Source organism: Bos grunniens, chromosome 27 (genome assembly GCF_055505025.1).
Source record: "Bos grunniens cultivar Pamir isolate PY7600 chromosome 27, Bosgru_T2T1.0, whole genome shotgun sequence".
Taxonomy (NCBI): domain Eukaryota; kingdom Metazoa; phylum Chordata; class Mammalia; order Artiodactyla; family Bovidae; genus Bos; species Bos grunniens.
Genome location: NC_141191.1, coordinates 28,601,645 through 28,615,999, shown reverse-complemented (window position 1 = coordinate 28,615,999; position 14,355 = coordinate 28,601,645). Strand labels below are relative to the sequence as shown.

Below are 14,355 nucleotides of genomic sequence, written 5' to 3'. Positions count from 1 at the left end.
GCTGAATTATGTTGTCAGTGGAAACCTAGTTATCAAAGACTGAGAGGAAAAAATAAGTAATATCACTAAGCTGTTCTTCAATAAAACCCAGCTTCAAGGAATAATAGTTAAGTAAATTATAGTTAATGAAATATGAAGCAACCATTGAAGGGTTTGTAAAAGTTTCTGGTGACAGTTTTCAAAACTGTATCATATAAATTTACTTATGTAAATAAACGGTTAGAAATACTGAAATGAAATACACTAATAGTTTAACTTGTCTCACTGAGTGATAAAATTTCGGGTTTGTGGAGAGTGTTCTTTATTTCCTAGGTTTCCTATTGTGAACATACATTTTTTGATAAATGGAGGAAAAAATAGAGTAAAAAGAAGGTAGAAAAGGGAACTTCAATCAGATATATGGTATTCTAATATAATATCGTGGCCTACGTGAATGGAAGTTAATTGAAGTGTATTGGTAGAGCAACTTGGTAGATTGCCACTGGAACTTGAAATTTTTTTTCTGAAACAGTTCTGCTTGTAGAATATAGTTTTAATTAAAATGAAAGGCATATTTACCATAGTTAAAGCAAACTTTGAAAACAATTATTAATAGTTCTGCAAAAACTACAATTATCTATTGGCGCACAGAGTCGGACACGACTGAAGTGACTTAGCAGCAGCAGCATTCTACCATCAGAGGTACAAGGTACTGTATGTAATCATCTCTTAATGTCTTAAACAGGGAAATAAAAGATTTTCTTTTAAAGTGAAAAGTTGTTTCTCAAGGAAAATCATAGTTTTGTAAGTTGTGTGTGTCTTCAGATATAGAAGGTGAAAAATACCACTTGCAAATTAAGACAAAAACTAGTTTTGAAGCTTTGATTTGACTTTTTGCCTCTACTTGGTATTAACTGCAATATAAAAGAAGGAAGAAAATATATTAACACTATCAAGGGTTTGTATTTGTTAAAATAGAGAGTTCAGTAAACATGTTGAGAGACTTCTCTGGTGGTCTAACGGTTAAGACTCTGCCTTCCAATGCAGGGGACGTGGCTTTGATCCCTGGTCAGGAAACTAAGGTCCCACATGCCATGGTGTGTGGCTAAAAATTTAAATAAATAAATTGCTGAATTGTGTTTTTTTAAAAAGTTCTTTCTCAATCCTGGGATCTTTTACAAACTAAAGGAGAAAATTTTATTGAATGGATTATCACTCATTTGTCTGAATAGGGAAAGTTAGGGTAGTTCTGTTTCTAATTAGGAAACCTCATCACAGCAGCACCTGTATATTGGAGTTGCCACCAGTGCCCGTTAACCTATAGGACAAAACTCAAATAGGTTAGGTTGGAATGCAGGGCCCTTCACAGCCCTGCATACACAGCCTCATTTCCCATCACTTCCACCTCTATATTCAAACCACAGTGAACTGCTTACTGTTCTCTCCTGTGACCATTCCTCTTGTATTTCCATAGTCCTTTTGTGTGCATTTCTCACACAAAAAAAGTGTTATGTGGTGGTGTGATTATCTCTGTATCCTTTCGTTCCCATCCCACTCCACCAAGTAAGTTTAAACAGGATTGGAAAGTTTTCACCTAAATCATAGCCTGAAAAAAAACTATAAAGGAGGAGGGAAAGAAGTGGGCGGGGAGGGTATATGACTATGCTTTTTCCTTTTTGCTCAGTTTGATACATTGCTGTTGCTGCTTTAATGATAAACACAGTGTAGTAGACATGGCAAACCTATGAATTAAAAAAGACATTTGAAATGTCAGAAGAGGAAATCTTTAATGTAGTTGCTGCATAAAGGTTTTCATAGTTTGAACTTTCTTGTGTTCTTAATAATTATTGTGATGCTAAAAAAGCTATCTCTGGAATCAAATCCAGCTTTACTTCTCAAAATTTTTAATTGTTATCACTTTGACTTGTTCATTTGCTAAAGTTGTGTCCAACTCTTTGTGACCCCATGGACTGTAGCCTTCCAGATTCCTCTATCCTCCACTATCTCTGGAGTTTGCTCAAATGCATGTCCGTTGCATTGGTGATACTGTCTAAGCATCTCATCCTCTGTCATCCCCTTCTTTTCCTGCCCTCAATCTTTCCCAGCACTGGGGTCTTTTCCAATGAGTTGGCTCTTCCCATTGGGTGGCCAAAGTATTGGAGCATCAGCAACAGTCCTTCCGATGAATGTTCAGGGTTGATTTCCTTTTGGTTATATTTGGTTATATTATTATTATATTTGGTTACATGTTTCCTTGGGTTATATTATAGCTCAGTTGGTAAAGAATCCTCCTGGAATGCAGGAGACCCCAGTTTGATTCCTGGATCAGGAAGATCCGCTGGAGAGGGGATAGGCTACCCACTCCAGTACTCTTGGGCTTCCCTAGTAGCTCAGCTGGTAAAGAATCTGCCTGCAATGCAGGAAACCTGGGTTTGATCTCTGGGTTGGGAAGATCTCCTGGAGAAGGGAAAGGCTACCCACTCCAGTATTCTAGCCTAGAGAATTCCATGGATAGTCCATGGGGTCGCAGAGTCAGACACGACTGAGCGACTTTCACTTCACTTACATTGCTGCTAAGTCGCTTCAGTCATGTCCGACTCTGTGCAACCCCATAGACGGCAGCCCACCAGGCTCCCTCGCTCCTGGGATTCTCCAGGCAAGAACACTGGAGTGGGGTGCCATTGCCTTCTCTGTCACTTATATTATTGTGAAAATAAAAGGAAAAGAAACAATTGCTTACTTATAAATATGTGCCTCTGTGTGCACTCAGTCGTGTCCAACTCTCTATGACCCCATGGACTGTAGCCCACCAGGCTCCTCTGTCGATGGGATTTCCCAGGCGAGAATACTGGAGTGGGTTATCATGCTCTCCTCCAAGGGATCTTCCTGACCCAGAGATCGAACCTGCGTCTCTTGCTTTTCCTTCATTGGCAGGCAGATTCTTTACCTCTGTGCCACCAGGGAAGCACTTATTATCGTATCAAAGAGTAACTCTAAAACAATTAGAAGACAGTAAGCACATCTTTTAGTTTTTGTGAGTGAAAATAATCCATAGAGATCACATCACACTAAAACAAACCGTATCCTTCTTAAGATGTGAGAAGCCCTGTGGCCCACTTCCTTGCTGTTGCTCTTGCTGCTTGTATGTAGCACCATAGTGGAACTAAAGGGAGAGCTGAAAGAGCCCTTGTGCAAGACAAGTTACATCCTTTATTCCACTTAATTCTCACAAGATACATGAGAGAGATACAGGGATGTTATTGCCCTTTTACAGATGAGGAAGCTACTCTTTGGAGAGGATTAAATATTGTAGTTTTGTCAGGATCCCACGGCTAGTGAAGGGCAGATGTGCAGTCCGAACTCTGATTTCTTTGGCTATAACTTAACTGGATTCTTTCCGCTTTCCTATTAAACATGCCGTCTGTCTGCATCATTAACTCATCTCAAATCCTCATGCTTTTTTTTCTTCCAGGTCCATGCCATCAAGAACCCTTTGAGCCAGGACATTGAGAATTGTCTTCTGTCTACTAAAATAAAGGGGGTTTAACAAGTTTATCCAAGTATTTTTTTACTTATGTATTTTTTATTTTTAACATTTAAAAATATGTCAATTAGTAAGAAATTATAAACATTACAAACTTGATAAAATATTTAAATGCAATAGTATATCATATAATGCAATAAGAAATCAACCTCTGACATCTAAATGCCAAAAGAATTTCCATTTAATTTTGTGAACTGCATACTAGGCTATTTTCAGTACTCATCTAGCCTTCAGAACCAATAACTATATTGTGAAATTTATTTTTTGAGATGTTGCTATTAGAGCTGTTATAATTATATAAAGAATCTCTTTGGGATTATGCTAATGGAATAAGGAGAGTAAATGTAACATTTAATATGATTAAGGGTAAGTAATAGTAGTAATTCTTGAAAACAAGATTTTTGTCTCTGATATTTTTTGATACAAATTTATGGTAGTGTTGTGCCATATGACTTAAGCATTTTTTTTTTTTTTACTTAGATCAGTCATTAGACCAATAATTTTATAATTTTTGAAACTTCATATAATTTATCTAATATGAGAAATACCTTTAATTTCAATATTTTCTAATTTTAACTGGCATAATATATTTTAACAGAGAAGGAGGTTCGCATATTTTCAGTGTTTGTCCTTGAGTAGAGACTTTAAAAATCTTTATGTTTGAAGCAGTTTTAGATCATGATATTGAAATTTAAAGCACATTAACACCTTCTTCCAGAAGAGCCCTTTCTACCAGATTCTTTTTTATTTGTATTTTATAATTGAAACGGCTCTTCTAGTGATTTTATAGCAAATAATGAGGATAATGTCTTTAGCTTGTGCCATTGGTTGAGTTATATTTCAGTAGTTAAATAAGGCAACACAAGTTTTTTAATGGTGTGATCATAGATTTTTTTTTCCTTTTCAACATTCCACAAAAGTATTTGAGTAATAATTGTCGTTAAACAACAGGGCTTAGTGTGTTCAGCAAGTGCTCTGCCCACCAACAACCATTCCCTGTCTCTGTAAGATCCAAGTCAGAAAGATCCCTCACAACTGGATAGACTTTCCCAAGTCTGAAGGTCAAAGCATTAGTCGCCCAATTGCGTCCAACTCTTTGCTACCCCATGGACAGTAGCCCACCAGGCTACTGTCTGTGGAATTCACCAGGCAAGAATACTTGCAGTGGGTAGCCATTCAATTCTCCAGGGGCTCTTCCCCACCCAGGGATCAAACCCAGGTCTCCTACGTTGTAGGCAGATTCTTTACTATCTGAGCCACCAGGTAAGCCCCTTCCCAAGTCTAGTGGGCCCTAAAATGTGGTAAAGAGATTTGCATTGGCTAAATCTAAATAACTAGCAAAGCTAAAGTGTTTTTTCAACTTTTTTTTTTTTTTGGCAACTTTTTTATGTTGGCTAACTTTTTATGTTATCTAGTATAGGTATCCAAAGAGAGTGTGATTCAGCCACATTTATTGTAGAGTAGCTAATTTTTCAATTTAGAAAAACACTAAGATCTTCCAGGGTAAGTCTCATTAGTCACATTAACCAAATAAGATGGAATTCAGAGTATTTCAGGGTTCTTCTTTAACAAATAGATTTTAAAAGGGGAAAGTCAAGCAAAGAACTGCAACTGAAACAGGAATTAGAAAAATACTCTAGAACTAAAGTAGTACAAAAATAACATAAATGTTTTGCCCAGATAATTGATACATTTGGAAAAATTCTGTAAAAATCAGAACTCCTGAAAAGGTATTAAAGCAGTAATATCAGCTGTTTTTCAAAGAATGACTTTGCTTTTCCCATTTGTTTAATGTTTGGTTAGGGAAAGATGTTGCAGATTTATTATTAAAATTTTTTCTATTAGGTTAATCAAAAATTCAGTATTCTGATTAAAGATACTTTCTTTAAACAACTCGCAGATTTTGTTGAATATTGGCTTTGTGATATTTTTATTTCGTGAGTTTTAATTTCTTGCAAAAAGTGTAATGAAAAAAACCTTATAAACATTGAGTTACATTTTAAAACCTGCACTTTGAAACAGAACATGAAAAAATGAAGCATTTCTTCCTCTCAAGTTTGTGTTTTGGCTCTAAAAATAAAAATAGAACAAATTAAAGTTTGAGCAAGCATTATTAATAAAAAACTGCTTGTCTGTAAATATTATTGTCTTGGAACTTGAAGAATTATATGAATAAACTGAATTCCTTCTAGTCCTTCTAGTTTCATGTTTTTTTTTTCTTTCCGTTTTGTGTTTCTTGACTAATACGGAAATATATGGATGATCTTTGGTTTGTACATACGCTCATTGCAAGAAGAAGAGCCCACAGATTGCTGACCTAAGTAGATTCAATAAGCTTCTACTCCAGCTGCTTCTGCCTTCACCTCCTCCTTCCCTTTCCCGACTCTGACAACCTTCCTTCCTGCCCGGAGTTCACAGGACCAGCCCCAGTCCCTGCCCTCTCGCAGGGACTCACTCCATGAGTGAGTGACTCTCACTCCAGTCAAGACAGCCAAGTATCAATAAATATATAAGTAATTTATTTCACATTGTGAGAATTGACACGTACAAAATAAAGTAATGCAGTAGAGCCTGACTGCATGACCCATAGGCTGAGATATTCAGGGGGGCCTCTGATGAGGTAATCAAATTAACTTCATATATTTTAATTCTGTCACTGTGCCTTCTGTTAATATTTCTAGTATAAAAGTGCTTCTAAAACTTGAATTCTGAATCCAGCCAAATGTAAGGCTATACTTTCATTTCTCTGATGAGAGAATTCCTCAAAAAATTTTTTTGGTAAACTAAAATATATAAACTTTTAGCGATATGTATGTTTAAATGTCAATTGTGTGTTATATTAAAATGCATTAACTCATAAACAGATGTATTCAAGTCCTCTTATGCATATTTGGGACTTCCCTGGTGGCTCAGACAGTAAAGCGTCTGCCTACAATGCGAGAGACCCAGGTTCAGTCTCTGGGTCGGGAAGATCTCCTGAAGAAGGAAATGGCAACCCACTCTAGTATTCTTGCCTGGAAAATGCCATGGATGGAGGAGCCTGGTGGGCTACAGTCCATGGGGTTGCAAAGAGTCAGACATGACTGAATGACTTCACTTTCACTTTTTATGCACATTTGACATCACCAGATCCTTTTGGAGCCCTATTACAGAGCTTTCCAAAGCATATCATCCTTACTTCTAAATTCTTTGAGATACATGCTTTTTAAACCTGGGTATGTATCTAAAATTGCTTTTGGTTGAGGTCATTTCAAGTTAATTTCCTTCCCAAAGACCTTCCTTAAAGTAATGGTTGAAGACTTCAAAATAAAGTAACCCTCCATATTCTTCTCAATGGGAATAATTTTAGGAGAAGAATTGACTTGCATTCAAGTATATGTGGTATTTTAGAGCTATTAAATTTTTTTACAGGCATAGTTTGATTTCAGTTCTTACCATATTGATATTGCTTGAGTAGTGTGATTAACTCCCAGTTATCAATGTAGTTTGAAAAAAAGCAGTGTGGAGGAAGAAAATTAAATTATTTTTATAAGACAAGCATTCCTTAAATTAGATCTGATGGACACAGTTCTAAGAGGAGTGACTGCAGATTCTTAGCAGAGCTAATGAAGAGAAACTGGAAAGTAAAGTGTTGATTAGTAATGCAATGTGGGAAGAAGATTTAAAAGAACTCATTAGATAGAGATTAAGATAGGAAAATTTTGTGATGATATAAATTTTACTCATTCCTTGAAGTATAAGATCTGTTGTCTGCTTTATTGTTAGCATCATAATTCTGAATCTTTTAACCGTTAAAGAAAACTGAACTGAACTGGTATTTATAAGAAGTCTCCTTTAAAATACCCTGTGGAACCCTTAAAACACACTGCATTCTTACTTGTCACAGGAAACTGCATTTATCTTAGGATTTATAAGTCTATACTTAAGTCTATTTTCCTTGGTTAGGTAAGAATAATTTAGATCTATGACAGATTCATTTCTTTTTCTTAAATGTGAGAATCTATGTTTTGACCTGATATAGTCAGTTGAGCATGTTTGGTTATTTGAAGGTTGTGTTCAGTCAGCAATTATTGAACATCTGATTTGTGCCTAAAGTATGTTGTTTTGCTTGTGTGCATGCATCAGCTAATCTTTATATAGCCCCATACAGGCAAATGTTATTCCCTTATTTTATAAATGCATTCATGCAGAAGGCCCTTCAAGATATTTTGCCCCTAGAGTCATCTTAGTGAACATCAGTTAATAGTCTTCAGTATTGTTGGTTTGAAAAGAATATAAGACGTATCTCAGTGCTATTTGCTTTCTAATTCCAGTCATCAGCTTGTTAACCTGATACATATAATCCCTTGAAAATTTTGAATACACAGTGTGCAAAGAGCAATACAGTAACTTGAGATTTTTCATACTTGATTAAGAAACAATTGCTCTATGTGCATACAAATCTAGTCCCTTGGCAAAGATCATTTTAGTTATACTGAGAAGTGAATTATTTTTCATATTGAGAGTTATGCTAAATCAAGTAACTAATAACTCCCAACCAAGGTGTTTACAACTACATCTGAATATTAATGAAAACAATTTCCTCAAAATTGGCTGTGTTCCCACTTTTCTTTTCAAATGTTATCCTGAAGATTATCCTCCAGTAAGCTTTGGTGAAAGGCAGACTCTCTACTTTCCATCTCCCCCTCCTTGTTTTCAAAACTAACCCAAGATCGTTCACTTTTGTGACAGTTTCTTAAAGATACACCCACCCTCTTAACCTTTCTTACAGGTTAGTCATAAAAATGTTTCAGATATGTCATCTATTGAAAATGAACACAGAACCTGCTGAGTCAGCTAGGTTTCTTTTGTGGTCTTCCACTTGGTGGAATTTTTCAGGGCAAAATATTAGGACAGACTAAAGACTAATTTTATTGCCTGGCTTTCTGGGTTCTTGACCCAGGAACCTGCAATAATGAAAAAAATTTTCATACAGCCTCTACTGGTATCCATCAAATGACAAAGTAAAAATAATCTGTTAATGAATGATACTTCATCATGAGTGTCTCTTCTGGATCAGACCCTCCCAGCACATCAATGTGTTCACCAGCTTGGAAGCTCCACAGAGATTGAGTGACCGGAGTTTTTATTGGAATTTAATTACATGCTGCTGCTGAGTCACTTCAGTCATGTCCGACTCTGTGCAACCCCATAGACGGCAGCCCACCAGGCTCCCCCGTCCCTGGGATTCTCCAGGCAAGAACACTGGAGTGGGTTGCCATTTCCTTCTCCAATGCATGAAGGTGAAAAGGGAAAGTGAAGTCACTCAGTCGTGTCCGACTCTTCACGACCCCATGGACTGCAGCCCACCAGGCTCCTCCGTCCACGGGATTTTCCAGGCAAGAGTACTGGAGTGGAGTGCCATCACCTTCTCCGTTAATTACATGAACGTGTAATTACATCCTTGGTCACACAGATGAGTTCAGTCCCCAGCCCTATGCCCTCCCCTAAGGTCAGGCTGGCCCAAAGTTGGCTGGCCTGACATGGGGTTGATCTTCCTGGTGACCAGACGCCATCCTGAGTCACCTCATCAGTATAACAGATACTCCCCTCACTCCAAATATGAAGGATTTTGGCCACTGTGTGGCAGGTGGTGGTTTAGTTGCTAAGTCTGGTCTGACTTTTGTGACCCCACAGACTGCAGCCTGCCAGGCTCCTCTGTCCATAGAATTTTCCAGTTAGAATACTGAAGTGGGTTCCAGGAACCAGGGACAACAGTTAGATATATTCTTTATTATAGCATTGCTGCTTATAAAAAACATAAATGAAGAGATGAACCTTATACTTGAATATTGGACAGAGATTCACCATTTGCCTTGCAGAAAAGAAAACTGATGCTAATACTAATAAAGTGACATTAAGGAAAAGTTTCAGAGCAATAATTTATAAAGTTAATATTACTATGAATACATAATACATAAATATATTACACAGAATACTAAAGTGTAGTTCAAAATTGGAAATAAATTTGCAAAATTTTAGAAATCCAGAAGTGGACAAATAGGATTATTATGGGAGGTTTTTCACCGTATTGACCTGTGACAATAGATTGAGTAAAGCCATAGAAAAAATGACAATATATACAAATAGACTCAGAGGAACTTTTGTCATTCTAGCATTTCAGCATTATGATCAATGGGCTTATGTGGAAAAACATGGAGCAATTTCAGGTGATTTAATCTCAGTATCTGTTGACTCAGATTATTGCTGGATACTCCTCTCAAATGTTCTCCATGTTTTTGTTTTATGTATCTCCCCAGAAACAGCTGTCAGAATCTCAAGTGATACATTAAGTGAAATATTTCACTTCTGCTTGTACTTACTGTATTTCCTGTTTTTAATTCTTAGCCACAGTATCTTTCTGTATGGTGCTCACAGTTGCAAACAGAATCACATGTTACTGTCCTCCCCTTTGGTTATCACTTTTTGGTTATTTGTATCCATGTTTCTGTTTGATCACTCTTGAGGTCTTTCTGGTTTCCAGTTTCCAGTAACTCTTAGCCTTCAGATATTAGTTTTCAAAGTGTATCTCAAGCCTAATTTTTAAACAATTTTATTATTTTTAAGTGAATAACCATTTAGTTCTGACATTTACTTCCTAACTTGCCAGTCCATTTTAGCATTTATAAATGTAGCAGGATGTTTCCCAATTACTCACTGGATTTTGGCATCTTCATTTCCTTGAGAGGTCAGGTGAGAACAGCTGTGTGTTTGTAGTACTCTGTTATTCACTTACCATCAGCCATTATCCTTAGTCACAAATGGGTTCTTTTCTGGATCTTACTGAGATTTTTAAATTTTTTTCAAAATTTAAAATTTAAGTTATTTTATAGTTATAAAATGACTTTGTACTCATTGTAAAAATTTCACCAATACAGTAGAGAATTCCAATACAGTAGAGAATAAAAATCTGACAAAACCTCTACATCTCTCCCAAGAAATAGCACCTATTCTTATTTAGAGGAATATCCTTCTATTTTCTCTGTGGCATATTTGTATGTGTGTGGTTTTACAGGAATGAGACCGTGCTATTTGGGCAGTCTCTTTTTCACCATTTAATATTATATAGGGACCTTTTAATAGCAATACATACAAGTCAATTTATATTTTGATACCCATCTGGAATTCCAACAAATGTATTCATTGGCTGTTAACCAAACCCTGATTTCAGATACTGGAAAGGAGAGTGCTTGAAATTAAGGGGTGATACATCCCTGCTCCAGACCTAGGGAATTATTAGCAAATGAATAATACAGTCATAGTAATCTAGTTTTAGAAAAAAATGAAAAAAGCAGAAACGTGAATTAAAAATACACTGAGATACCATTTCTCGCCTATCATATTGGTTCTGATTCAAAGCTGGACCATGTTCTCTGTTGGAGAAGCTGTAGGGGAACAGGCTCTCTTCATACTGCCTGTGGGCATGTATAAACAGGTACAACATCTAAAGACAGTTTTCAATATTTAATGAAACTACATATGCCTTTAATCTCTGACCCAGGAACCTTACTTCCAGGGATTTATCCTGATGGAAACTCTCCACTAAAAATATAAATGTATTACTTGAATTGGAAAATCTTGGAAATTATCAAAATGCCCAAACAAGACATTGATTGAGGAAACTGTTATACTTACCAATGGAAGACCATGAATTTATAAACAGAAAATGAACAATACATAGGAACCATTAAGGAGTGTTTTCTGTGAAATATTTAATATTTTTTACATGAATACATAAAATGTATTACCCATTGCATAAAAAGAGATATATGTGCATATTTTTGCATAAAAGAACACAGTAAAAATGGAAAATAGTGAAGTTGATTACTACAAAGAGTAAAGGAGAAGAGAGTGAAAGGGGTGTAAGAAAAACATTTTCTGAATTCACCTTTTAGTATAAACTTTACTTTGAGAAGTTCCTATAATGTTTTATAGACTGAAAAGAAAATTAAATCAATAAGAATGGGAGTAAAACTATATGCAAGCAGAAATAAATTAGCCATTAAATGACTCCTGTAATCACACTGAAATGAAGAGTGAGGAGAGACCAAACTAAAGTTGAGCACAGCCCTTGGGCCATAAACCCTCATTCTAAGGAAATTTGATTGAATCTAAGATGTCATTGGTTGTAGGTTGGGACTCAATTTCAGAGACGTTAAGCTGCAAGAAAATGGAATCTTGTATGGGAAAATGAAAATTAGAATTCAATTAATAATCCAGATAATTCAAGGGTATCCAAACAGGACTTCCCTGGTGGTCTAGTGGTTGACTCTGTGGACCCCTAGTCAGGGAACTAAGATCCCACCTGTCAAGTGGCCAAAGGGGGGGGGGAATTTTTTTTAAAGTATCAGAATAAGAATGCAAGGGGTTTCAGAAATCCCTTGCATACCTATACACTAACAATGAGAAGACACAAAGAGAAATTAAGGAAACAATTCCACTCACCATTGCAACGAAAAGAATAAAATATTAGGAATAAATCTACCTAAAGAAACAAAAGACCTATATATAGAAAACTATAAAACACTGATGAAAGAAAGATGACACAAATAGATGGAGAAATATACCATGTTCATGGATCAGAAGAATCAATATAGTGAAAATGAGTATAGTACCCAAAGTAATCTATAGATTCAATGCAATCCCTATCAAGCTACCAATGGTATTTTTCAGAGAACTAGAACAAATAATTTCACAATTTGCATGGAAATACAAAAAAAACCTTGAATAGCCAAAGCAATCTTGAGAAAGAAGAATGGAATTTGAGGAATCAACCTGCTTGACTTCAGACTATACTACAAAGCTACAGTCATTAAGACAGTATGTTACTGGCACAAAGACAGAACTATAGATCAATGAAAGCCCAAAAATAAATCCATGCACCTATGGACACCTTATCTTTGACAAAGGAGGCAAGAATATACAATGGAGAAAAGACAATGTCTTTAAAAACTGGTGCTGGGAAAACTGGTCAACCACTTGTGAAAAAATGAAACTAGAACACTTTCTAACACCATATACAAAAATAAATTCAAAATGGATTAAAGATCTATTTGTGAGACCAGAAACTATAAACTCCTAGAGGAGAACATAGGCAAAACACTCTCTGATATAAATCACAGCAGGATCCTCTATGACCCACCTCCCAGAGTAATGGAAATAAAAGCAAAAATAAACAAATGGGACCTAATTAAACTTAAAAGTTTTTGCACAATGAAGGAAACCATAAGCAAGGTGAAAAGACAGCCTTCAGAATGGGAAAAAATAACAGCAAAAGAAGCAACTGACAAAGAATTAATCTCAAAAATATATAAGCAGCTCATACAGCTCAGTTCCAGAAAAATAAGCGACCCAATCAAAAAATGGGCCAAAGAACTGAACAGACATTTCTCCAAAGAAGACATACAAATGGCTAACAAACACATGAAAAGAGGCTCAACATCACTCATTATCAGAGAAATGCAAATCAAAACCACAATGAGGAACCATCTCACGCTGGTCAGAATGGGTGCTATCCAAAAGTCTACAAACAATAAATGCTGGAGAGGGTGCATTCCCACTGTTGGTGGGAATGCAAATTAGTCCAGCCACTATAGAGAACAGTGTGGCAATTCCTTAAAAAACTGGAAACAGAACTGCCATACGACCTAGCAATCACACTGCTGGGCATACACACCAAGGAAACCAGAATTGAAAGAGACACGTGTACCCCAATGTTCATCGCAGCACTGTTTATAATAGCCAGGACATGGAAGCAACTTAGATGTCCATCAGCAGATGAATGGATAAGAAAGCTATGGTACATATATGCAATGGAATATTACTCAGCCATTAAAAAGAATACACTTGAATCAGTTCTAATGAAGTGGATAAAACTGGAGCCTATTATACAGAGTGAAGTAAGCCAGAAAGAAAAACACCAATACAGTATACTAATGCAAATATATGGAATTTAGAAAGATGGAATGATGACCCTATATGCAAGACAGCAAAAGAGACACAGATGTAAAGAACAGACTTTTGGACTCTGTGGGAGAAAGCAAGAGTGGGATGATTTTGAGAGAAACATTGAAACATGTATATTATCATATGTAAAATAGATCACCAGTCCAGGCTCGATGCATGAGACAGGGTGCTTAGGGCCAGTGCACTGGGATGACCCTGAGCGATGGGATGGGGAGGGAGGCGGGAGGGGGGTTCAGGATGGGGAACACATGTACACTCATGGCTGATTCATGTCAATGTATGGCAAAAACCACTACAATATTATAAAGTATTTAGCCTCCAATTTAAATAAATAAATTAATTTTTTTAAAGTATCAGAATAAATGCCAAGAAGTACTTGTCAGGGTAAGGGCTCTTCTGATATTTATGATAAGTAATATAGAAAAGTATGTGTGTGTTAGGGGAAATAGTAGATTATTGTTTAATCGGTACAGAGATTATGTTTGGGATGATGAAAAAGTATTGAAATGATTGTCATGAGGGTTGCTCAACACTGTGAGTGTTCCTAATGCTATTGAATTATATGCTTAAAAAGGGTTAAAATGGTAAATATATTTTACCACAATTCAAAAGTTGCCCCCAAAAAATTATTGTAAGGAAATTTTAGTAGAAAATTTAGAGTAAACTCTGTATGTCATTTATACATGTATGCTGCTGCTAAGTCACTCCAGTCGTGTCCGACTCTGCGAGACCCCATAGATGGCAGCCCACCAGGCTCCCCAGTCCCTGGGATTCTCCAGGCAAGAACACTGGAGTGGGTTGCCATTTCCTTCTCCAATGCATGAAAG

General features: G+C 36.4%; 1 protein-coding gene across 10 annotated transcripts in view; it reads left to right on the top strand.

Moving 5' to 3' along the window:
- Nucleotides 1-3,534, top strand: part of TEX15 (testis expressed 15, meiosis and synapsis associated) — a 76,223-nt gene extending 72,689 nt beyond the window's left edge. For all 10 annotated transcript variants that reach the window (XM_086380925.1, XM_086380928.1, XM_086380924.1 and 7 more), the window contains one exon: nt 3,452-3,534. In XM_086380925.1, the coding sequence (XP_086237051.1) occupies nt 3,452-3,489 (38 nt within the window). In that variant the 3' untranslated portion in view covers nt 3,490-3,534. The remainder of the gene's footprint in view (nt 1-3,451) is intronic.
- Nucleotides 3,535-14,355: the final 10,821 nt, after the last annotated feature.